Here is a 25,490-nt window from a genome sequence, read left to right on the forward strand (position 1 = left end):
CTGCTCTTTGAATTTTTTTTCCCGTTTTCCAGTACACGGTATGGTAAAACAAGTGGTGTCGTTCAAAAGTACAACTCGTTCTGCAAACAAACAAGCTCTCACATTGCCATATTGACCGAAAAATAAAAAAGTTATGGCTCTGGGGAGACAGGGAGCAAAAAACGAAAACAGAAAAACCCAAGGTTGCGAAGGGGTTAATGCTGATTAGATTGAATAAAACAGTCATCAGACAGGAGTTTTGATTAAAATATGCTTTAATTAATTTAAGAGACATTTGTGATATATTTTGATCTTCTATAAAAATAACCAGTGATTAATAAGATTTTTATTTTACGACATATGGACAGACAACACATGAGATATACACACAGACACAATGCAGCACAGGTTTATTCCATTGAAAAGGGGGGTACCGATTGTAAGCTGGGAGGAAATAAGCTCTTCACGAATTACCTGTTTTGGATTGCGGGGGGCCTAGTCAATGAGCCCCAGGGTCACACATTTGGTCTATATAGTGAGGTATCATCTTGTAAGTGCAAATTTGGCACATGCATGGGTAAACCTATATTGAATATTTGGTCTACATCTTGAGGTGATATGTATAATTTTGCAGAATACTGATATTTCAACTTGGTGCCTTAAGTTTATTTATTACTATTTTTTTATTATTGTGGATTAGATAGTGGCTCATGCTGACAACATGGGCTCCTAGCTCAGTAAGTCGGCTTAATTTTCCATGGTCTCAGCACTTTACATCAATTTTGGGTCAAATTAAATGCTTCCCATAAGGGTTCACACTTTCTATGACCTCCTCAATCTTGAGACTCATAATTGACTGGAACAATTTATAGCAGTGACACTACTAGTGAGCCGGTTATTTGGAATAGTTGGTTCCGATCTTGAGGGATTAGTTATAGATTTCTATCCTGGATATACCCCCCTAATGTTGAGTGATAGTCTCATACCCAGCATTGGTTACCTCATAGACTGTCGTCTCGGTCACCATGATGTGTATGATGAATTGTAGTGTAATTTATGGACTGTAAACATCACTATTGAGGTATCATTAGAATTTAAAAAAGCAGCCTGTGCCCTGAGCAAGTGAGAATACTGCTTATCCACATACCTTCCACCTCAGATAGGAAGGTGAGTGTGAAACATTGGGTATGTAGGCTGCTTACAGAAAGAGGTTATTTGTGTAAAATATGGCTACTAATGTGCAAGCTTGCAAGAGGTAGATAAAGCTGAATGATGATGCTCCAGACGTGGGGGTTACTGTAAAAGAAAAAAAAAGGAAGGTGGTTAGGTGAGTGCTGGATTCCTGTAACCTGAAAGTAGTGCAATCCCAAAACTGACCCCCATTACTTAATCACAGAATTGATCATAGGTCTCTGATTATCTGGGCTTCTGCCACTGAGACCCGCAACGATTTTAAGAACAGGAATCCTGTTTCTCATTCGAGATGAATCGGCAGTGCCTTTCATACAAATTACATGAGACGGATGAAGAAAGCGGAGCACTGTTTGTGGCTGTTTCAACCTGTTCCATAGACTTTGAATAGAGCTGTGCTGTATATGACCTGTAGCTTTTACTATCATAATATCAATAAAGATTTCTCTAGTGAGACAGATTGGTTGTTACAGATTCACTGCCTAACAACCATATTATTTACATATTGACGAGTAATATACACTGGGAAAAATAAGTATTTGATACACTGACGATTTTGCAAGTTTTCCCACCTACAAAGAATTGAGAATTTTATCGTAGGTACACTTCAACTGTGAGAGACAGAATCTAAAAATGAAAAAACAGAAAATCACAGTGTATGATTTTTAAACAATTAAATTGCATTTTATGGCATGAAATAAGAATTTGTCACCGACTGACCAGCAAGAATTCTGTCTCTCACAGACCTGTTAGTTTTTCTTTAAGAAGCCTTCCTACTCTGCACTCATTACCCGTATTAATTGCACCTGTTTGAACTCGTTACCTATATAAAAGACACCTGTCCACACAATCAATCACACTCCAACCTCTCCACCGTGGCCAAGACCATAGAGCTGTCTAAGGACACCAGGGACAAAATTGTAGACCTGCACAATGCTAGGATGGGCTACAGGAAAATAGACAAGCAGCTTGGTGAGAAGGCAACAACTCTTGGCACAATTATTTGAAAATGGAAGAAACACAAGATGACTGGCAATCTTCCTCGGTTTGGGGCTCCATGCATGATCTCGCCTCACGGGGTAAGGATGATTCTGAGAACGGTCAGGAATCAGCCCAGAACTACATGGGACGACCTGGTCAATGACCTGAAGAAAGCTGGGACCACAGTCTCAAACATTATTGTTAGTAACACACTACGCCATCATGGATTAAAATCCTGCAGGGCACGCAAGGTTCCCCTGCTCATGCCTACTCATGTCCAGGCCCGTTTTAAGTTCACCATTGACCATCTGGATGATCCAGAGGAGGCTTGGGAGAAGATCATGTGGTCAGATTAAACCAATATAGAACTTTTTTGGTATCGGCTGCACTCGGCGTGTTTGGATGAAGAAGAAGGATGAGTACAATCCCAAGAATACCGTCCCAACCGTGAAGCATTGTGGGGGAAACATCATACTTTGGAGGTGCTTTTCTGCAAAGAGTACAGGACGACTGCATCGTATTGAAGGGAAGATGGATGGGGTCATGTATCGTGAGAATTTTGGCCAACAACCTCCTTCCCTCAGTAAGAGTATTAAAGATCGGTCGTGGCTGGGTCTTCCAACATGACAATGACCCAAAACACACAGCCAGGGCAACTAAGGAGTGGCTCTGTAAGAAGCATTTCAAGGTCCTGGAGTGGCTTAGCCAGTCTCCAGACCTGAACCCAATAGAAAAGATTCTGTCTCTCACAGTTGAAGTGTATATTACAGACCTCTCCAAGTGGGAAAACTTGTAAAATCGGCAGTGTATCAAATACTTATTTTCCCCACTGTATCTGTAGCAACCAGTCTGTGTTGGATCACCTAGGTCTTCAATTCAAGGTTAAATTGGCAATGAGGTGAAGGTAGAGAATAGGCAAGGAGACTTGGCACACCACTACTTATCTCTTACTTCCATATAATCAGATTTTGGTGAAAGTTAATCTAGGTGGAGAACCCCTTTAAGGAATGCAGTTACCAAAAGACATATTTTAAGGGAAGATTGACATCAAACAACTTCTGACATCACATCAGAAGATGTCTCTGTTGTGTTTCTGTGACCATTTCTGACCATTAGTTGAAACCCGCTGTAATCCTTCATCTTTTGACTATGAGAGCTTCAGATAATTAAAGAAGCACTCCCAGTTTTTTCCTTCTATAACAGCATCCCCAGCTGATTGTCAATTACATTCTACACTTCTTTTATATACAGTGTACTTATTTCCATGCAATTCAACCTCCTGTCTTCTTCCCTTCATCCCATATCTTAAATCCTAGCTTCTCATCCGATGTTATTCCTCTTTGTTCTGCTAGAAACACCATGAAGTATGTGTACAGTACCACATGGCTAGCTAGAGCCCATACAATCACTGGCTACTGGGAGGACAATGGGATTATGCTTTCCTTTGACAGTATCCTAAATAAAGTAGTAGATTATAAGTATACTTTAAGTGAGACTGCACAGTGATCGCCTATATTACAACCATGTGACAGGCACTGTGCCGTTATCATCGGTATATTTGGCAGCAGCTCGGTTCTTATGTAACCCTTACATCCTTCTTCATGGAGAACTTCACTGGTACAGTCAATGCAATATCATCATATAGGGACTTCTGGGGACTGAGATGGTGAATCCCTCCAGAAATCATATGGACATGTAATTCTCAGGAGGGGTCACCATGTAATCACATGACCTAACTGAAGACAAGTATATCATGAATTTAAGGATAGAAATGAACAATTAAATACAGTAATATTAGTTGAATTATATATAGTGTAAGACTGGTAACAGGTTGAATTAAAAACAAACTGGGGTGCTACTTTAACCACTTTACAGCCTGTTCCATATTTGTATGCAACACACTGTAACCCCCGGTTCAGTGAGGGCTCTGGCGCTGAGCCCGCACTGAACCGGGCACATGTCACTGATTCTTACAGCTGACATGTGCCCGCAAAAGCCGCGGGTGGAATCGCGATCCACCCGTGTCTGTTAACATGTTAAATGCTGCTGTCAATCTCTGACAGCGGCATTTAACATCGCCGCGCAGGAAGCGCGTCACCCCGCCCATCGGTGACCCCGTCACGTAATCGCGGGTCACCGATGCGTGGGCATGACAACCCTGGGTCTGCAGCAGACTCCAGTGGTTGTTATGAGCTGATCGCTATGAGCGCCACCTAGTGGTCGGCGCTCATAGCACAGGACCATTTCTGCTACATAGAGGTGATCTGCTCATCACCTCTATGTAGCAGAGGCGATCGGACAAGTGCTCCTTCTAGTCTCCTATGGAGACTATAGAAGCAAGCATAAAGTGAAAAAAAATGTTTTTAAAAATATAAAAGTTTAAATCACCCCCCTTTCGCCCCATTCAAAATAAAATAATAAAAAAAAAAACCCCACATACACATATTTGGTATCGCTGCGTTTAGAATCGCCCAATTTTTAAAAAAGAATTTATCCGATCGGTAAACGGCGTAACTAGAAAAAAATTCTAAACGCCAGAATTTTTCGGTCGCCTCAACATTGCAATAAAATGCAATAACGGGCGATCAAAACATCGGATCTACCCCAAAATGGTATCAATAAAAAGTTCAGCTCGGCGCTCAAAAAATAAGCCCTCACCCGGCCCCAGATCCCGAAAAATAGAGACGCTACGGGTCTTGGAAAATGGCACCTTTTTTTTTTTTTTTCTTTTTTTAGCAAACTTTGGAATTTTTTTTCACCACTTAAATAAAAAAGAACCTATACATGTTTGGTGTCTACGAACTCGTAATGACCTGGAGAATAATAATGGCAGGTCAGTTGTAGCATTCAGTGAACGTGGTAAAAAAATAAAAAAAAAACATCTGTGGTATTGCACTTTTTTGCAATTTCACCGCAATTGGAATTTTTTTCCCGTACACGATATGGTAAAACTAGTAATGGCGTTGAAAAGTACAACTCGTCCCGCAAAAAATAAGCCCCCACACGGCCATATTGACCAAAAAATAAAAATGCTATGGCTCTGGGAACAAGGGAAGCAAAAAACGAAAATGCAAAAACGGAAAATCCCAGGGTTGCGAAGGGGTTAGCGAACACGAACAAAGTATGTTTTAATTAATAGATCTTGGAATAATAATTTACGCAATTGGATGTGTTAATTTTTTTTCCTGTTCTGAGATAAATGTGCCCCTGCTATGTAGAGTCCTATTTGCGGTGTCCGACCATGCAAAGCTGCTCCAGCTCATGATTAGCACATACCACAGGTCCTTGGCAAGGGGGAAAGCATAAGTCACTTATGATAAGAGAGTATACAGATGCAACAGTAAGGAATCGCTGCTTTCTGAAGTAACTAATTTTCCCGGCTGTTTTATCACAGGAGCGAGTGTTTGCTGCGTTGTCTACAGTCCTGTGATATCATCATAAATAAAGTCAGTGGTGTAGGATCTCCAACGATCTCCCTGTGACCTCTGAGCGCCTACCTCACACTTGATTTATCATGAACTGAGAAAGCTGAGGATGTCTCAGAAACACTCGCTTCTGTGATAAAACAGGCAGGGAAATGTGTTTTCTCAGAAAGCTGCAGCTGCAAGTTCCTGTTGTTTTGTCTGTATACTTATCATAAATGACTTATGCTTCCTCCCCTGGCCAGGAGCCGTGGTGTATGGTCGGCACGACCATGAACTGGAACAGCTCGACATGATTGGACAGAAAATAACACAGTACATAGTAGGAGCACATTTATAAGATTATCTCAGCACAGGAAAAAAAATGGAAAACTCATCCAATTGTGAAACTTATTATTCCAAGATCTATAAATTAAAATGTACTTTGTACTTGGGACAACCCCTTTAAGCCTTGATATGCCCCATTCAAAAACATTCAAAATGTTTTAAAGTGAACCTTCCCTTTAGGCTTGGGAAGTGGAAATTTCTGTTGCTGTCTGCTATTTTTGACTCGCATATTCCCAATATTTGCTGAAAAGCCAAGGATCAAAACATGTTACTTTGTTTATACCATAGTTATGAGATGTTGAAGATAGAATGTACCCTCTAATCTGTTGTCACTCCTAAAGAGCAGTGGTCACCTTTATACATTGATGAAATATCCATGAAGGGAAACCCACTAAGACACCTAAAAGGTAAGCCTGTCTCTGTGCAGTCTTTCATTCCTCGGCATTTTTGTAATGGTTTTTAATATGCTTCAACACTGCCTGCCTTATCCCAATACTAAGAGTATACTAAACACAAAATAGTAGCCTTTGCAATCAAAACTGTTTGTGTCTTCTTATAATCACATTCTTATATTTCCGTGTATGCTTGTATTGTATATATGGAGTGTAATAAAAGAATAATTTCTGGTTACCTAGGCTAATGACTATGAAACCGTCAGGCAATGTCTCGTTGACTCCTCCCGTTACGCCAAGTCCCAGTTTGTTGATCTCTGTCTGCGTGTTTGCCGACACCCAGGCTTGGAGTACGGAGCTGTTGATTATCGTGTTGATGTCGGAGATGCTATTTCCAAGGAGAGCCTTAATATTTTCTGCACCCAGTTTCTATTTGACAATGATAATAAACAAATGTATGAAAAAGTTAGATTTACACTGTAATAGAAAAACACCACAGGTTGTTCACCATAAGAGTTCTTCCTTTGAACAGGCCATGGAGTGTGTAAGGAGTTGTATGATATGAGAAGCGGGGTCTGCTTTTTATCCAGAAACAATGGCCCTCTTGTTCATGGGCTGCATCTGGTATCGCAGAATATGCTTGGAAGGGACTGAGATGCAATATCAGACAAAGCCTGTGAAGAATGGGGGGGCTGTTTCCAGAAAATAAAAAAACATTTGTAGTGCAATAGTTGTTCCTGGGATTGTGAAAATTGAGCTGTAGTGGATGAGAAGGGCAATGTTTGCGGAAGAAAAATTAGACCCCCCTATGTTTCTAATCTATTTTAAGTTAAAAGCTCCAAATATAATGAATGAACATTTGTCAAAATTCACGGCAATCTCTCAAAATGAAAATGTGAACCATAAAAGACTGGAATAAAATGAATTAAAACTGCGCTGCCATCGGAATGATGATGAGGACACAGGAATCCAAGATTGCGGTTTATTGGTCAACGCGTTTCGAAATATCAAACTTTTTCATCAGGACAAAACACAGTGGTTTCGCTGTGGTTTATCCTGATGAAGAAGTTTAATACTTCGAAATGTGTATGGGGCCCATTATTCTGTATGGAGGACTATGTGGGGCCCATTATTCTGTATGGAGGACTATGTGGGGCCCATTATTCTGTATGGAGGACTATGTAAAGCTCATTATTCTGTATGGAGGACTATGTGAGGCCCATTATTCTGTGTGGAGGACTAGGTGGGGCCCATTATACTGTATACTGGTTAGCCCGCGACTTTGTCCAAGTTTTTCATTTTGGCCCTCTGTGTGTTTAAGTTTGACATCCCTGCTTTAAATGTATAAAACCTTCCTATATATTTAGTATATCATGACAGATAATAGACAAGCAACGGGAAAAGTGACCAGGAAGTGACAGAAGGGGACACAGGACCTTAAATAAGACTGAGCGCTGACTACTGCAATATGTAACTTCTATGTATTTTTCTTTTAACTACTACAACATGGAGATCACAAAGCATTTTAGAAGAAATCATCAGGAGTTCATCTGTTACAGCCAGAGAAAAAATTCTGGATTAGTTTATGTACAATTTAACCTCTTCTCGACATCCCCATGTATTTATTTTTCTGTTTAAAATAACTTCTCAAAATACTCTGTACCTGTGCGGCGCTGTGAAGATGCAGGCTTAGATGGTTACACCCTATTGTCAGTTTATTAATACACGAATAATAGAGGAATAGCACCATACAAAAAGATGAGAGATTCAGATTTTTTTACAAAGTGAAGAATACAATTATTATTACTAAAGCAAACATGTCAGGACTCAGGAGCAGGTCTACTTTATGGTTCATAGTTTAATGTAAGAAGCTGAAAAGGAGGAATCAGAAAGGGGAGAGAGAAGCAGGACACGACACTGCTTTCAGTAAGCCTTTTTTAATGACACAGTCCTACAATTACAGCTTTTCACCTGCTGTATCTACAGGAAAGGTGATAAGTTCCTGATCGCAAGGGGTACTATAAATTACAAGAAAAGGTTCTTCCATTTAAATGATGCGACATTGCTGCTGCCCAATTCATTGTCAAGTGGGACTAACGATTATAGACATCTAATAGGTAAATACGTGTGAATTTAAATTCAACAATAATATTTTTATTTGGTTGCTAAACCATTCGTTTTTTTTTGAGGCAAAAGCACCTAAGTAGTCTGGAGTACTGTACGTAATCAAGAATGTTCCTATTCCCTGAGAACCAGCAGATATCTTGGAAATGTTGAGAATTCCGATGATGTCACTAGTTTCTATGGAGGGTAATATACTTTTTTTCATCATGTGGAATGGTTTTCTATACTGTGTTGGGGTAGGGTCAGATATTCTTAATTTTATACTTTTTTACCTTAACTGCAGATGGATTCAATGATGTAAATGTAGTAAGGTCCATTTCTGGATAACCTCTTGCAAAAAGGAGCAGATCCTCAGATTTTGAGCCTCCTGCAGAAGAAATAGTGAAGTAAAAATTTTAAGTATCAATTTTGGGAAAGTTTTGAAACAAATAACAATAAGATCATAAAGTACTCCCACTCCCAAAAGACCAGCCACCACTGCTATCATCGCTACCACCACTGCGGCTGCCTAATTTTGTTTCTTCGACATTAACAAAACATTTACAAGCTTCCACAATTTTATCTCTTACCTATCACCGTCCTCATAATTTCGAAATAAGCGTTGGTAGAGTTATCAGAGGTTGAGTAAGCTGACTTCATCTTGCTGAAGAGAAGATCTTTCTGGTTCTGAGTACAATTTGATGTATCCAGAGATTGGCTAGAAATTCTGAAATCAAAAGAAATAATTTTGCATGCATCAAATTCCACATTAAAGGGAACCTGACAGCGGATACATGCTACCCGAACCACACGCAGCCTGTATCAGGCACGGGCTGAATGATTTCAGCCAGGTATGTTTGACTTTGAAATGCTGCGACATTTCAGAAAAAAACACTTTAAAAGCCGCCTGGTACTGAGCTGCACGGCAGAGTAGTCAGACAGGCGGGTCACCGGCAACTTCCCTCCGCCCGCTCCCCTTGTATGATAGGTCTCTTTCTGTTTGCATATATAGGGAGAGACCTGTCATTCCACGGCAGCGGGCAGGGAGAAGCCGCTGGGGATCCGCCTTTTCGACAAGTTTACTGTGCGACTCGGTCCCCGGCCTGCTATTAAAGTACGTTTTTTCTAACATTTTTACATTTTTCAGAGTCAAACATACCTGGCTGAACTCATGCAACTACTGCCTCCTAAAATTGGATTATCTAAGAAATTATTTCTGCCACATTAATTCCATTAAAACATTGATAGCACAGAAGATACTTACGTAAGTTCATTATCTGGGATTTTTTGGATTGTGGCTTCATCTAACCCGCATATATAAGGGGCCAAGACTGTGAGTGCAGTCCCATCCAATCTCGCATTTGAAGAACTTAAATATTGTGTCACCAAGGCTGTTATCTGTTAATAATATAGCCAAATAATTAGAAGATTGCATCAATATGCTAGTAGTCTATGGTGTGTGTGTGTTTATATGTGTACATATATGTACATCCAGTAGACAGAAGTACAGGTGCATCTCACTAAATTAGAATATCATCAAAAAGTTAATTTATTTCAGCTCTTCAATACAAAAAGTGAAACTCATATATTATATAGAGTCATTACAAACAGTGATCTATTTCAAGTGTTTATTTCTGTTAATGTTGATGATTATGGCTTACAGCCAATGAAAACACGAAAGTCATTATCTCAGAAAATTAAAATAATTAACAAAAAACACCTGCAACGGCTTCCTAAACGTTTAAAAAGGTCCCTTAGTCTTTTTCAGTAGGCTCCACAATCATCTGGAAGACGGTTGACTTGACAGATGTCCAGAAGGCAGTCATTGACACTCCACAAGTTCCCAGAGTTCCAATTTTCATTAGGAAATCAAGGTCCCAGAGTCTGGAGAAAGAGTGAAGAGGCCACAATCCAAGCTGCTGGAGGTCTAGTGTGAAGTTTCCACAATCAGTGATGGTTTGGGGAGCCATGTCATCTGCTGGTGTAGGTCCACTGTGTTTTATCAAGACCAAAGTCAGCGCAGCCGTCTACCAGGACATTTTCCAGCACTTCATGCTTCCCTCTGCCGACAAGCTTTTTGGAGATGGAAATGTCATTCTCCAGCAGGACTTGGCCCCTGTCCACACTGCCAAAAGTACCAATACCTGGTTTACACACAACAGTATCACTGTGCTTGATTGGCAGCAAACTCGCCTGACCTTAACCCCATAGAGAATCTATTATAGAGAATCTATGGGGTATTGTCAAGAGGAAGATGAGAGACCCCAGACCCAACAATGCAGACGAGCTGAAGGCTTCTATCAAAGCCACCTGGGCTTCCATAACACCTCAGCAGTGCCACAGGCTGATCCCTCCATGCCACATTGCCGCATTGATGCAGTAATTGATGCAAAAGGAGCCCCGACCAAGTATTGAGGGCATTTACTGAACATACATTTCAGTAGGACATTTCAGATTTTAAAATCATTTTTCAAGCTGTTGTTATAAAGTATTCTAATTTACTGAGATAATGACTTTTGTGTTTTCATTGGCTGTAAGCCATAATCATCAACATTAACAGAAATAAACACGTGAAATAGATCACTCTGTCTGTAATGACTCTATATAATATATGAGTTTCACTTTTTGTATTGAAGAACTGAAATAAATTAACTTTTTGATGATATTCTAATTTAGTGAGATGCACCTGTATCTAAAAAAGGTAAATAGTTAGTGGAATGGCTCAGCAGTTTTAGTGTGGGGGGGGAGGACAAAATGGCTTCGTTATTTGGTGTAGCTGTGCCTTTCTGTACTGATCCCTGAAAAACAAGCTCAGAGCATTCTCCCATAGCTACCAAATTTTACAGCATGCATAGTGCAGTCAGGGAGTAACGTTCTCCTGGAATTATCAGACCCAGACTCGTCTGTCAGGTGCCAGATAGAGAAGTGTGGTCCATCACTGTACAAAACATGTCTCTTCCAGAGGAGTCCAGTGGTGGCGGCTTTACACCACTCCCTCCAATGCTGGGAATTGTGCTTGGTGATGTACGGCTGCATGCAGCTGCTCGGCCATGAAGCTTCTATGGGGGTGCACTGTTTGTCCTGATGTTATTACCAGAGGAGGTCTGGACTGTGCAGTTATGGGGTCTGGACTTTTCTGTGTTCTGGTCCTCAGCACTCAATGAAACCCCACTCTGTAACAATACGGGGTCTCCACTTCGTGGGTGAGTTTCTGCGGTTCCTTTCAATTCTCAATAATATCACTAACAGGTGATAAAATATTTAGGATCGAAGAAATTTTATGAACTGACTAGTGAGGTCTTGTTTACACGTTGCATGTTTGGCGCAGAAAAACATAGCATTTTTCAGCAAAGTGACTAAGATTTCTGAAATCTCATGCACACGCTGGTTGTCTTTTACTTGCAGATTGGAACTTTCAAAGCATTTTTTTTTCAAATCTACAGCGTGTCAATTCTCTCAGCGTTTTTGCAGCGTTTTTCACCTATTCAAACTAATGAAAAAAAAATGAAAGTAAAACGCATCAAAAACATTCATATTTTACGCATTGTTTTTCTTGCCAACAATGTTTTTTTAGCAATAGAAAAATCTGCTGCAAATACTAACCATCTGCACATCCCCTTAAAATTTTGACATCCTTTTAGAGGACCATGCTAGTATCAATGATCTTTTAAGAACAAGATGCTCTTTCACACGTTAATAAAGGCAGATGGCATGGTGAAGGGCCGTAGGTTATACATCTGTAACAGTGGGACTAAATAATAATAAAAAAATCTGAATACAATTATTATGAGGTACACTGCACTTTTCCCCATATAGTGAATGCTTGCAAAATGACATCATATATTCTCCAGGAGTCTTACTTACCTTCAAGTCATTAGTTTGCCAAGATGCACCTCCTAGAACAGCTGCTAAAGTGTCCACTGTCGTGATGTTCCACAAACTGATTTCCTGTGTGCTATACATTCTGGCAATATTCCCTATCTGGATGAGATACTGTTCTGGTACAGTAGGAAAGATCTGTGAGGGGTTAAAAACATCAAATGTAATCAACTGATGCCAGTGATAAGTTTCAAAAAGCAGGCGGCCACCACTAGGAGGAGGTTTGAATTTACTGACCATATAAATCTTTTTACCCAATGGGGTTTTCATGCTACCAGAAGTTTAGAAACAGTGCAATTGGAGCACTTTATCAAGCTTATTGGCTCTTAGATGTCTGTCTGTGTGAAATACTTTCTACTAAGCAGAAAACCTATATAGTAGACATCTTACCGTATCCAGTTTGCTTTTGAGCACTTGGAGTTGGTTATTTTCAAAGGCCAGGCTTCCAAGGATTTCCAGGTTATCTTTTAAGGTTATGTTACTGAGACAGGTCTCCAGCTGTTCGGCTGTGTAACTAATAACAATGTAATCCTTTTGCTTGGCAATCAAATCTGTAGTAAGCTCTTCACAATCAGCTGTACAGAGACATAGGGCAATATAAGAAGCGTTATACATGGACATATGTAGACCTCCAAAGTTGCCACTATAGCAGGTTCTACATTAGATGACCTCTTAGAACATTTGTACACCTTAATAATGTTAGGACATCTTCATTTTTGGTGTACTGAATTTAACAAACTGTATTGCTTAAAATCATGATTGGTTAGTCAATTTGGCAAGCTAGGCTGGAAGTCTAGTGAAGTTTCCAGAGCACAGTCAATAACAACTTTACAATTATTAATACCAATAATTAATAGTAGATAAATATACAGTGGGGAAAAAAAAGTATTTAGTCAGCCACCAATTGTGCAAGTTCTCCCACTTAAAAAGATGAGAGAGGCCTGTAAGTGACATCATAGGTAGACCTCAACTATGAGAGACAAAATGAGAAAACAAATCCTGAAAATCACATTGTCTGATTTGGAAAGAATTTTTTTCAAATTTTGGTGGAAAATAAGTATTTGGTCAATTACAAAAGTTCATCTCAATACTTTGTTATATATCCTTTGTTGGCAATGACAGAGGTCAAACGTTTTCCGTAAGTCTTCACAAGGCCGGCACACACTGTTGGTGGTATTTTGGCCCATTCCGCCATGCAGATCTCCTCTAGAGCAGTGATGTTTTGGGGCTGTCACTGGGCAACACAGACTTTCAACTCCCTCCAAAGGTTTTCTATAGGGTTTAGATCTGGAGACTGGCTAGGCCACTCCAGGACCTTGAAATGCTTCTTACGAAGCCACTCCTTTGTTGCCCTGGCTGTGTGCTTGGGATCATTGTTATGCTGAAAGACCCAGCCATGTTTCATCTTCAATGCCCTTGCTGATGGAAGGAGGTTTGCACTCAAAATCTCACGATATATGGCCCCATTCATTCTGTCATGTACACAAATCAGTCGTCCTGATCCCTTGGCAGAGAAACAGCCCCAAAGTATGATGTTGCCATCCCCATGCTTCACAGTAGGTATGGTGTTCTTAGGATGTAACTCAGCATTCTTTCTCCTCCAAACACGGCGAGTTGTGTTTCTACCAAACAGTTCTACTTTGGTTTCATCTGACCATATGACATTCTCCCAATACTCTTCTGGATCATCCAAATGCTCTCTAGCAAACTTCAGATGGGCCCGGACATGTAATGGCTTAAGCAAGGGGACACGTCTGGCACTGCAGGATCTGAGTCCCTGGCGGCGTAGTGTGTTACTGATGGTAGCCTGTGTAACGTTGGTCCCAACTCTCTGCAGGTCATTCACTAGGTCCCCCCGTGTGGTTCTGGGATTTTTGCTCACCATTCTTGAGATCATTTTGACTCCACAGGGTGAGAACTTGTGTGGAGCCCCAGATCGAGGGAGATTATCAGTGGTCTTGCATGTCTTCCATTTTCTAATTATTGCTCCCACAGTTGATTTTTTCACACCAAGCTGCTTGCCTATTGCAGATTCAGTCTTCCCAGCCTGGTGCAGGGCTACAATTTTGTTTCTAGTGTCCTTCGACAGCTCTTTGGTCTTCACCATAGTGGAGTTTGGAGTGTGACTGTTTGAGGTTGCGGACAGGTGTCTTTTATACTGATAACAAGTTCAAACAGGAGCCAGTACTACAGGTAATGAGTGGAGGACAGAGGAGCCTCTTAAAGAAGTTACAGGTCAGTGAGAGCCAGAAATCTTGCTTGTTTGTAATTGACCAAATACTTATTTTCCACCAAAATCTGAAAAAAAAAACTTCTTTCCAAATCAGACAATGTGATTTTCAGGATTTGTTTTCTCATTTTGTCTCTCATAGTTGAGGTCGACCTATGATGTCAATTACAGGCCTCTCTCATCTTTTTAAGTGGGAGAACTTGCACAATTGGTGGCTGACTACATACATTTTTTCCCCACTGTAATTAAAACCCTAATATGTAATGTTTTAAGATATGTCAGCAGCAGGTACAAGTTAAGTTATCCTACACCTAAAACTGTAAATTAGCCAGGTATATGTGGCTTCATCCATTTTTTTCCAATTCGAGTATTAGGTGTAATGGGGCTTCGCAATTGTCCCAAGAAGGTGCTGCTCAAGAGGCTAAGATTTTGCATATGTTTTCTTGGTCTTCTAGAACCCTATTTATTCCTTCTCACGCCACCAACACAGACTAACTGGCAGCTTTTTGTACAAGTTTGTGTCCTTTTAGTCAAATATCATATGAAATGTATTCTTTAAAACTTACATGCTGCTCGAGTGACGATTCTTGATGAGACCTTCAATTGACTAATCACAAGAAGGAAGACTGTCTTGTATTGCGTCTTAAGCGTTGTCAGGAATGCCGGGAAAAACTGCCGCCTTACAGCCTGCAATGTAAAAATAGTGTTCAGTGTGCTCTTTAGATTAGATTATCATTGATATTGTGGAGTATTTGAAGTTTGTATTACCGTGTTGATCAATTTAAGGGTGGCACCATCAATAACACTGGAGAGGCTTCCAATCTGTCCCATGGTCGAAACTGTCCAGAGGGAAGGATCTCTGAAGAAAAGAAGTACCCTTTGTGAGATAACTAACTAGAGGTTTCCAGTTATCAACTTCAATCAGTAACATAAATTGGTGGATAACTTTCCCTATGTAGGCATTAGAGAAATGCAGCATTATGGAATCCATTCACAGATATGAGGGTATTCTGAAATTTTGGATGTAGAGAGACATGGATATCTCCAAGCAATAAATCTAAGGGCCATGATCTTCAGAAGAACTCTTCATTCCTTAAATCGATGGAAGTCCCATCTCACAGAATCCTACCAATGAAAATTCATTGAAATGGTTTCACACACGTACCCATATATGGCCTTCAACTTCAGTAGAATGGCTGCTTTCTGGGAGTCAGTGAAAGACTTGCAGGATTTAAGAGCTTGTAATATGTAGGGATCTGAATTTTTAATTTCATTGTCCGTGAGGTCACAGGCAAGGCTTCCCAACTTCTGTAGGGTCTCCTTAGTAATAACGCTCGCACTGCCAATGTTCTGCAATAGACAGAGAAGCAGGGATTACGCAACATTATTTATGTATAGCAAGGTTAATTGTCACTTTTTAGAAACCACAGTCCCTCCATGCCTTACCAGACATGTTCTTGCACTGCTCATTAGAGATACTCTCCTTGCAGATCCCTGGGCCAGCAGATCTATATTGGCCTTTCCTACACTTGTGAAATAATTCACACATTCTGGTGGTTGGGTATAGGGTCTAAAAAGGAAATAAACATTGGGTTCATGTTAGGTTTTTAATGTGTTCTTATACATGTACACAAAAGCTTTATATTTAAGTCATTTTGGACATGTATGCCAAAGCCTGTAGGCACACAGCGTTGACTTTCTAATCTTCACCCCATCCAGTAGCGATATCTCATTTTGTAGAACCCTGTTCATGTTACGTTCCAGAATTTTGATAAACTTCCATGTACTTCCATGTATACATAAACTTCCATGTATACATAATGGTTATAAATTGGCCCAGAAAAAAAAATTATCCCCTTTCACAGACTACACTCTATGTTATAAATCAAAAAGTGTATACCCCAAGTATAGAAGAACATCACTGGAATAGCTGCTGAAGTCTGCTGCTGCTCCACTCATTGTGAGTCTTTTGGCCAAGCAATTTAGCTGAAACAAAAAAAATAAAAAAAATATATCATGGAGTTAACATGATGCCATCTTTGCTGCATTACGTGCATCTCTTTGTCTGGAATTTCTTACCTGACTACTTTCTAAGTTCACTGATTTCCCATTCATAGACTTAATAAGACTGACAAACTGATTATTGTTTAGGTTATTGGCAGCTCCACACGTAAAACCTTGCAGGATGTTAGAATGTAATCTAAAAGAAAAATGTGATGTAATAAAATGAAAACTGTTTTTATAACCCCTCTTCTGAAGTTATCCCTCCACCTTATCATCCTATGTTAGGAGGACTTGATCTTCTTTATCCCTTTTGTAATGGAGAAGAATAATATTACCCTCCCAGCAATTATATCTACTGACCAAAACTGATGGAAGATGGTTCCCATCGGCGTGGAAGAATCAGCACATTTTTTTATAAATGTATTAGAAGAATTAACGGGTTGTCTAACAAAATGCTTTCTTAATGTAAGTTGGGCCTGCAAACAGCAGATTGAAAAACACAGCCTCCGAAACGGCAACAAGAGGATATCACCTCGGCAAGTACTATCTGGGCTGCCATATAGGAAATTTTGTACAAACATAATAGATTGAGTGACCAGGACCGAGAAGCAGGAGCTTCTCATAGTTTATATATTCTTATATAGATTTAGTTCTTTAAGTGCACAATAGCACAGTGTGCCATTTTACAGTTTGCAAACAAGTCACTTACATGGAATAGTCCGTAATTTGGATCAGTACAGTCCGGAAAATTACTTGAGCCTGCAGAACAAAATGGATGAGAAAAATAAAATAATGTATTTTTTTTAATGTATTTACTAGTCCGAAACAAAAAACTAAACATAGCAGTTGATGTACCTGGCTGGTTGTCCATTTCATTGCCGATATATCACTGAAATTAAGGCTGGACGAGAGTAGGTTTGAGACCGGGATCTCACTAGCTAGGTTAGGTGGTACAGACTGGAAGATATTCTTACTTGAGCTGGCCTTAATAATCTGCAGAAAACAGAGTCAGTTATATACCATAGCTTTGTCATTTCTGTAAAGAATATTAAAATATGGACCAACATCTCTATAAAAAAGGAACAGTGTCAAGGCACAGTGACATAAAAAATGGCAAAGGTCCAATCTATAATCGTATTAACAATTATTCTGTGTGCATACAATGTTCATATCCCTACCTTAATAGGCCATTAAATAGCCTCTAATTAGCTTGCATGTGGCAATTCGGAAGTCATTTAGCGGTCACACGTTTAACCCCTTCACTACCCGGCAATTTTCCGGTTTTTTTTTTTCGTTTTCCTTTTTTCTTCCACTTCTAAGTGCCATAACTTTTTTTATTTTTCTGGCCATGTAGCCATTAGCCCTATTTTTTTTTGTAGGACAAGTTGTACTTTTGAACGACACAATTCATGTTACCATATATTGTACTGGAAAAGTGCATTGAAATTGCAAAAAAAAATTTTTTTGTATCTGTTTATTTACCATGTTCACTATATGGTAAAACTGAGCTGACAATATGGTTCCCCAGGTCAGTATGAATACTCAGATACCAAATAGGTATAGTTTTTTTTTTATTTAGGTGGTGAAAAAAATTCAGAAATTTGTAAAAAAAAATGTTGCCACCCATTTTCCGAGACTTGGAATGTTTTCATTTTTCAGGATCTGGGGCTGGGTGATGGCTTATTTTTTGCGACCTGAGCTGATGTTTTTATTGTTCCGGTTTGGGGTTGATGCGATGTTTTGAATGCCTGTTATTGCTTTTTTCGTTACACCGTTTACAGATCGGATTAATTTATTTTAAATTTTGACAGATCGGACATTTCTGAACAAAGCGATACCAAATATTTATATCTTTTTTTAATAGTTTCATTTTTAATGGGTCAAAAGCAGGGTTATTTAAACTTTTGTATTTTCTTTCATATTTATAAAAACTTAGGAGACTCGAGGCTGTGATCGTTTGATCGTCTGTGCTATACATAACAGTGCATCAGCAGAAATCAATGACAGGCACTCGGATCATCAACAGACTATTGGCTATTATGACAACCCATTGGGGTCCCCCGATAACATGACAGGGGCGCTGATGGGTAGGAATGTTGTGCTTACAGCTGGCACGTGTTAAATCAGTGATTGACAGTGGGATTTAACTAGTTAACTGCCACAGGGGAAGTACTGCTCCACCCACTGCTGTTATAGGCATTTGATGTCTGATTAAATCAGCCATCAAGTGCAGGGAAAAATTTGGGCTTGGCGTGTGAGCCCACATAAAAAGGCAGGGACACTACCTTTGACGTACATGTACGTCAAAGGTAGTGAAGGAGTTAAATGTACCATTAAAGTTGATCTGTCATCAAATTTCACTATGCAAATTGCATACACTAATAAGTAGATCTCTTAGGCCTGTTGATTCTTGTGTACTTTGAAAATCCATGTCAGAATGTATGTATAATACCTTTTCAAAGTTTTCCCACCTAAAATTATGAAGAGCTGGACTCCCAAAATGCTTATTTTAATCTCTAGCGGAAACTTTCACAAAGAATTATACAGCTATGTTGATATGGATATTTCAGTATGTTCACCAGCCTCATCAGGTTTAAGAGATCTATTTAAAATCAGATCCTCTTTGAAGGAAGAAGGAGTAGCTTTACTGCTGCATTGCTTTTGAAGGTGAAGACATTTTTCAGGCGTTGAAGCCATCCTTGGAGAAACTGGAATTTCCTAACTTTTGAAGCCAACTCTATAAGTGCACATTCATGTTTACGTTCCCTTGACAGCCACATTCTTTTTATATTCAGTTGTGACATGACAGCTGGAGGAGGGTAGGTGTGCATGGATGCCAATTGTTCTGCTTGTTTTACTCAACGGAGGTGTGGTGTTTGCGATCATGGTACTTGAATATACAGGGGCTTAACTACAACCCCTGGCAAAAATTAAGGAATCACCAGGCTCTGAGGATGTTCATTCAGTTGTTTAATGTTGTTGAAAAAAGCAGATCACAGACATGGCACAAAACTAAAGTCATTTCAAATGGCAACTTTATGGCTTTAAGAAACACTAAAAGAAATCAAGATAAAAAATGTGGTACTCAGTAAGGGTAATTTTTTTCAGACCAAGCAGAGGGATAAAATTATGGAATCACTCAATTCTGAGGAAAAAAATATGGAATCATGAAAAACAAACACACAATAGAACACTCCAATACATCACTAGTATTTTGTTGCACCACCTCTGGCTTTAATAACAGCTTGCAGTCTCTGAGGCATGGACTTAATGAGTGACAAACAGTACTCTTCATCAATCTGGCTCCAACTTTCTCTGATTGCTGTTGCCAGATCAGCTTTGCAGGTTGGAGCCTTGTCGTGGACCATTTTCTTCAACTTCTACCAAACATTTTCAATTGGATTGAGATCCGGACAATTTGCAGGCCATGACATTGACCTTATGTGTTTTCTTTCAAGGAATGTTTTTGCAGTTTTTGCACAATGGCAGGATGCATTATCATCTTGAAAAATGATGTCATCATCCCCAAACATCCTTTCAATTGATGGGATAAGAAAACTGTCCAAAATATCAATGTAAACTTGGGCATTTATTGAAGATGTAATGACCGCCATCTCCCCAGTGCCTTTACCTGACATGCAGCCCCATATCATCAATGACTGTGGAAATCTGCATGTTCTCTTCATGCAGTCATCTTTATAAATCTCATTGGAACGGCACCAAACAAAAGTTCCGACATCATCACCTTGCCCAATGCAGATTCGCGATTCATCACTGAATATGACTTTAATCCAGTCATCCACAGTCCACGATTGCTTTTCCTTAGCCCATTGTAACCTTGTTTTTTTCTGTTTAGGTGTTAATGAAGGCTTTTGTTTAGCTTTTCTGTATTTAAATCCCATTTCCTTTAGGCGGTTTCTTACAGTTCGGTCACAGACATTGACTCCAGTTTCCTCCCTTTCGTTCCTCATTTGTTTTGTTGTGCATTTCCTGTTTTGGAGACATATTGCTTTAAGTTTCTGGTCTTGACTCTTTGATGTCTTCCTTGGTCTACCACTATGTTTGCATTTAACAACCTTCCCATATTGTTTGTATTTGGTCCAGATTTTAGACACAGCTGACTGTGAACAACCAACATCTTTTGCAACATTGCATGATGATTTACCTTCTTTTAAGAGTTTGATAATCCTCTCCTTTATTTCAATTGACATCTCTCGTGTTGGAGCCATGATTCATGTCAGTCCACTTGGTGCAACAGCTCTCCAAGGTGTGATCACTCCTTTTTAGATGCAGACTAACAAGCAGATCTAATTTGATGCAGGTAATAGTTTTGGAAATGAAAATTTACAGGGTGATTCCATAATTTTTTCCTCAGAATTGAGTGATTCCATAACTTTTTCCCTCTGCTTAGTCTGAAAAAAATCACCCTTACTGAGTACCACATTTTTTATCTTGATTTCTTTTAGTGTTTCTTAAAGCCATAAAGTTGCCATTTGAAATGACTTTAGTTTTGTGCCATGTCTGTGATCTGCTTTTTTTCAAAAACATTAAACAATTGAATGAACATCCTCCGAGCCCGGTGATTCCATAATTTTTGCCAGGGGTTGTATAAAAGGTGCAAGGGTTGCAATCACACCCGGGTCCTGGAGCCTATGAGGCCCAAAAGGTCCTTTTGGCCCATATGAAAAGACTATACAATCTGAGACTTGTGATAGTTGGGGCCCCGTTGGAGATTTTTATTTGGGGCCCACAAGCTTCAAGTTAGGCCTCTGTGAATATACTATATATACATAAGCAAAAGTCCTGTCTCATGGCAATATAGAGACAATGCAATTTTTTGGATGCTCTCACCACATGCCAACTTTTTATTAGCATAACGACTGGACACTAGTGTTGAGCCACCCCCGTAGTGTTCGAGTTCGGTTCGGTTCGTCGAACACCCGTGTGTTCGCCGAACTGTTCGTCGAACTGTTCGTCGAACACCTTCGAACACCGTTAAAACCAATGGCAGGCAAACAAAAACACATAGAAACACATAGAAAACACCTTCAAAGGTGTCCAAAAGCTGACAAACTGCTCAGAAGACATAACTAACACATGGACAAGTGACAAGTACATATAGTCATGCGAAAATAAAAGAGGTGGAGGAGTAAAAGGAGGGGGAGACACAGATATAGGCATGTCATGCCCTTCTAAAATCCAAAAAGTGAGAAGCCGACACGGCCAGTCCGCTCCTGCCCGTGCCACCTCCGTGTCGCCGGGTTTGTGCCAGAGCCGCGGTGAACCCTGACGGCCAGCCCCCCTCTCCCAATACTGGTGCCTGTCCGCTGGTGGGTCGAGCGAGCCCCCCTGTGGTGGAGGCAGCTCTAAGCTTTTTAATTTAAATTGTCTCTCTAATTTGAATGAATACACTTTAAATCCATTTACAAGGATCTATTGGAGGGCAAGTCTCATGCCAGCAGCCGCGGTAATTCCAGCTCCAGTAGCGTCCACTAAAGCTGCTGCAGTTAAAAAGCTTTTATAAGGATCGAGCTCGGCTGTCCACCGCAAGGCATCCTACTGCCAGTCCCAGCCCCTATGCCTTGGGGTGCCTCCTGATGCTCTTCACTAAGTATCCCATGGTCCCGAAGCATTTCCTTTGAAAAAATTAAGTGTCTAAACTACAGGTGGTGCAGCTTGCTTAACAGCCGGGATAATCCGCTGACTAGCAGACACTGCTACTAGGCACAAAGTATTTCCTGGGCTAGATGCAGTTAAAAATTTGTAATTAGATACTCTCGTTGGATGCTGAGAAAGCATTCCATAGAGTCTCCTGGCACGCCATATATGATTCTCTTAAAAAGCTTGGGGTAGGGGTCTAGGGGACCCTTTTATAGCCAAAATCACGGCCCTGTATCGCAATACGTCACCTAGGCTGAAGATAAATGGAACTGTAGCACCCTGAGGGCTCGGTTGCTACAGACGTATTGCACCTCACCTAGAGGTGTGATATCTCACTCTCAGGTAAGGATGGAGTGTGGATCAGGACCCGACACCTGCATGCATTACACCACATTGCCGTGGGGCAGGGCGACCAATATGCCCCTGAGATGGGCACGACAGTCCCTGTCCCTGGCTGGAGTGGGGGGAGGGAACACTGAGGAAGGGGAACCCTGTAGTGCAGGAGCAGGGAGGAAGCAGTTCCTGGGTGCATTGAGAAGGGAGTATAAAAGGTGGGCACCATCTTAGTTCAGTGCAGAGAAGTCTGAGCAGAAGTGGCAGGAAGCAGGGGCTCTGCATGAGCTCTGCTCCGGAGGCGGGCCTAGTAACAGAGGCCCAGGCCTGGAAGAGGGAGAAGGAAGGAAGAGGAGCGGAGAAGGCTCCAGGAACGAGGAATGAAGGGATCCCAGGGGTGCGGACGGGCGAGTCGCCACCGCACGCCCGAATCCACCTGCGTGGAGGGGTCAGGCCAAAGGGGGAGACCGGTCCCCGAACTAGTGGAGGCAGGAAACGACCCTCAGCTAGAAACCGGAGGCTCTGACATTTTATGTGGCGCAGCCCCTCGCTACACCCGCTAGGAAGGCACCACATAGGGTCAGGGAAACTGGCGCCAAGTTTACCAAGAGGAGGCCCGAGGCAGCCGGACAGAAGTGTTGGTAAGAAAGGCCAGACAAAGGACACACAAAGGGGGTCCTGTGAAGTGCTCCAAAGTTATCTGGGAGTTGTCTGAGCCCCTCACCTGGTGAGCACAGTACGACGTGGGCAGCCGTTACCTGCAGACGTGGTCTGGATAATAAGAACTGTGAGTAAAGGCCCTGAACTGCATCACTGACTCCGTGTCGTTACTGCTGCTGCCCTGCACCATCACCCCCATCCTCCGCATACACTGCCCTGAGGCTATACTCCTCCCGTGGGGAGTTATGCTACGCTCTGCTGCACCCACAACACCAGCCTCAGCGGTCTGCCCTGTAGCGGCGGTTCACTCTGACCGCAATCCACGGGTGGCGTAGTCGGACATTTAAACATCAAAACCACATAAATAGTTCCGCCACTGGTTTGACCGCCCTGAGCCACGGAACCGGGTCGCCGCCACAAAGACTACAACCACCAGCATCCACCAAAAAGGGTCCGGCTCCGGGTGTCCCAAGGCCCAGGGGGTGCGTCAGAACATTTTCATCACCTTTCACAATCACCAATGGGACAAGGCAGGGATGTCCTCTGTCCCCTCTCTTATACATCCTAGTGACGGAGCACCTGCTCTCATCAATTCGCCATAACCGCAATATTAGGTGGATTGAGGTGGGACGCACCGAGTACAAGTGCTCTCTATTTGCTGATGATGTCCTAGTATATATCACTCAATCACATATATCCATCCATGCTGTTATGGCTGAAATAGATCACTTTGTTACATGGTAAAATTTTAAAATCAATGCAGCGAAGTCTGAGGCCCTCGATGTCTCCCTCCCCAAATCCATATAGGATTCCATCCAGTCCAACTTTCCCTTTGCCTGGCCCTCACAGGGTATCAAATACTTAGGAATTCCTATTCATAGAGACCTCTCCCATCTATGTTATCTTAATTTTGGGCCCTTTATTGAACAACTCCATACAGACCACGGTTGGCAAGTTAGAACTGTAAGATTCACTACGTGAACCACTGGTGTTTTGTGGAAAAGCACATGTACACTGCGTTCCAAATTATTATGCAAAAAGTGTTTAGGAGTGATAAGGGAAGAATTTGTTTGTTTGTCAGTTAAACTCATTGATGGTGATGTGTGTCAGGGCTCTTTATATCACTGTAAGCAATTGCAGACACCTGTGCTAATTAGTTTGGCAGGTGTGTCCAATGAAAGGCAAGACTACTTAAGAAGGCTCTCTCACATTATTAAGCAGCCTACATTTTCTGCCAAAATGGGAAAGAAAAAGGATGTGTCGGCTGCTGAGAAGCAACAAATTGTGGAGTGTTTAGGTCAAGGCATGACTACAATCAACATTGTGCGATGATCAGGATGAAGTGTCTTGGCAATCAAGAAGTATGTAGCTGATTCACAGTACACACGTGTGCGTGCTGATAAGGGCAAATTGAGGACTCTTTCCTACAGGCAATTACGTCAGGTTGAAAGAGCAGCGGCAAAAAAGCCTTGTCATAGCAGCAGACAAGTTTTTGAAGCTGCTTGTGCCTCCAACGTCCCCCGAACAACAAGATGCAGGGTCCTTCAGAGGTTTGCAGCTGTGCATGCGCCATCCTGTCGACCTGCTCTAACCACTTCACACAAGCAGAAACGGCTCCAGTGGGCCAAACATTACATGAAGACTGATTTCAAAACTGTTTTGTTCACGGATGAGTGCCGTGCAGCGCTCGATGGTCCAGATGGATGGAGTGGAGGATGGCTGGTTGATGGACACCCCACGCAAACACGGCTACAGCGCCAACAAGGAGGAGGTGGAGTAATGTTTTGGGCTGGAATCATGGGGAGAGAGATTGTCGGCCCCTTTAGGATCCCTGAAGGCGCTAAAGATGAACTCCATAATGTATGTGGATTTTCTCAAACAGCACTTCCTGCCATGGTTCAAGAAGAAGAACCGTGTATTTCACAGCAAGATCATTTTTCTGCATGATAATGCACCATCTCATGCTGCACATAAAACATCTGCATCTCTGGCTGATATGGGCATAAAAGGGGACAAACTTATGGTGTGACCCCCATGCTCCCCTGACCTCTACCCCATTCAGAACCTTTGGAGCATCATTAAAAGGAGTGTCTATGATGGCGGGAGGCAGTTCACATCTAAGCAACAGCTCTGGGAGGGTATTCTGTCCTCATGCAAAACAATTGAAGCAGAAACCATCCAAAACCTGACAAATTCAATGGACGAGAGAGTTCAGAAGCTCCTTTCGAACAAGGGGTCCTATGTGAAAATGTAACATCACCTAGAATAAAGTTTTGAGTTGAAAACTGTTTGATTTCAGTTTCTAACAACCTGCTAATGCTTATAATT

General features: G+C 41.2%; 1 protein-coding gene across 1 annotated transcript in view; it reads right to left on the bottom strand.

The window, feature by feature from the left end:
• Positions 1–300: 300 nt before the first annotated feature.
• Positions 301–25,490, bottom strand: part of LOC141161413 (mesothelin-like) — a 55,531-nt gene continuing 30,341 nt past the window's right edge. The window contains exons 11-25 of the mRNA XM_073646223.1: positions 17,364–17,501; positions 17,218–17,267; positions 16,584–16,704; positions 16,405–16,490; positions 15,951–16,074; positions 15,670–15,854; positions 15,273–15,363; positions 15,071–15,191; positions 12,665–12,849; positions 12,260–12,412; positions 9,660–9,793; positions 8,986–9,122; positions 8,689–8,783; positions 6,532–6,721; positions 301–1,275 (exon numbers count right to left, since the gene is read on the bottom strand). Coding sequence (XP_073502324.1) covers positions 1,178–1,275; positions 6,532–6,721; positions 8,689–8,783; positions 8,986–9,122; positions 9,660–9,793; positions 12,260–12,412; positions 12,665–12,849; positions 15,071–15,191; positions 15,273–15,363; positions 15,670–15,854; positions 15,951–16,074; positions 16,405–16,490; positions 16,584–16,704; positions 17,218–17,267; positions 17,364–17,501 — 1,908 coding nt within the window. The 3' untranslated portion in view covers positions 301–1,177. The remainder of the gene's footprint in view (positions 1,276–6,531; positions 6,722–8,688; positions 8,784–8,985; positions 9,123–9,659; positions 9,794–12,259; positions 12,413–12,664; positions 12,850–15,070; positions 15,192–15,272; positions 15,364–15,669; positions 15,855–15,950; positions 16,075–16,404; positions 16,491–16,583; positions 16,705–17,217; positions 17,268–17,363; positions 17,502–25,490) is intronic.

The sequence above is a fragment of the Phyllobates terribilis genome, unplaced genomic scaffold (assembly GCF_046119375.1).
Source record: "Phyllobates terribilis strain yellow unplaced genomic scaffold, ASM4611937v1 Scaffold_9__5_contigs__length_417890890, whole genome shotgun sequence".
Lineage (NCBI taxonomy): Eukaryota > Metazoa > Chordata > Amphibia > Anura > Dendrobatidae > Phyllobates > Phyllobates terribilis.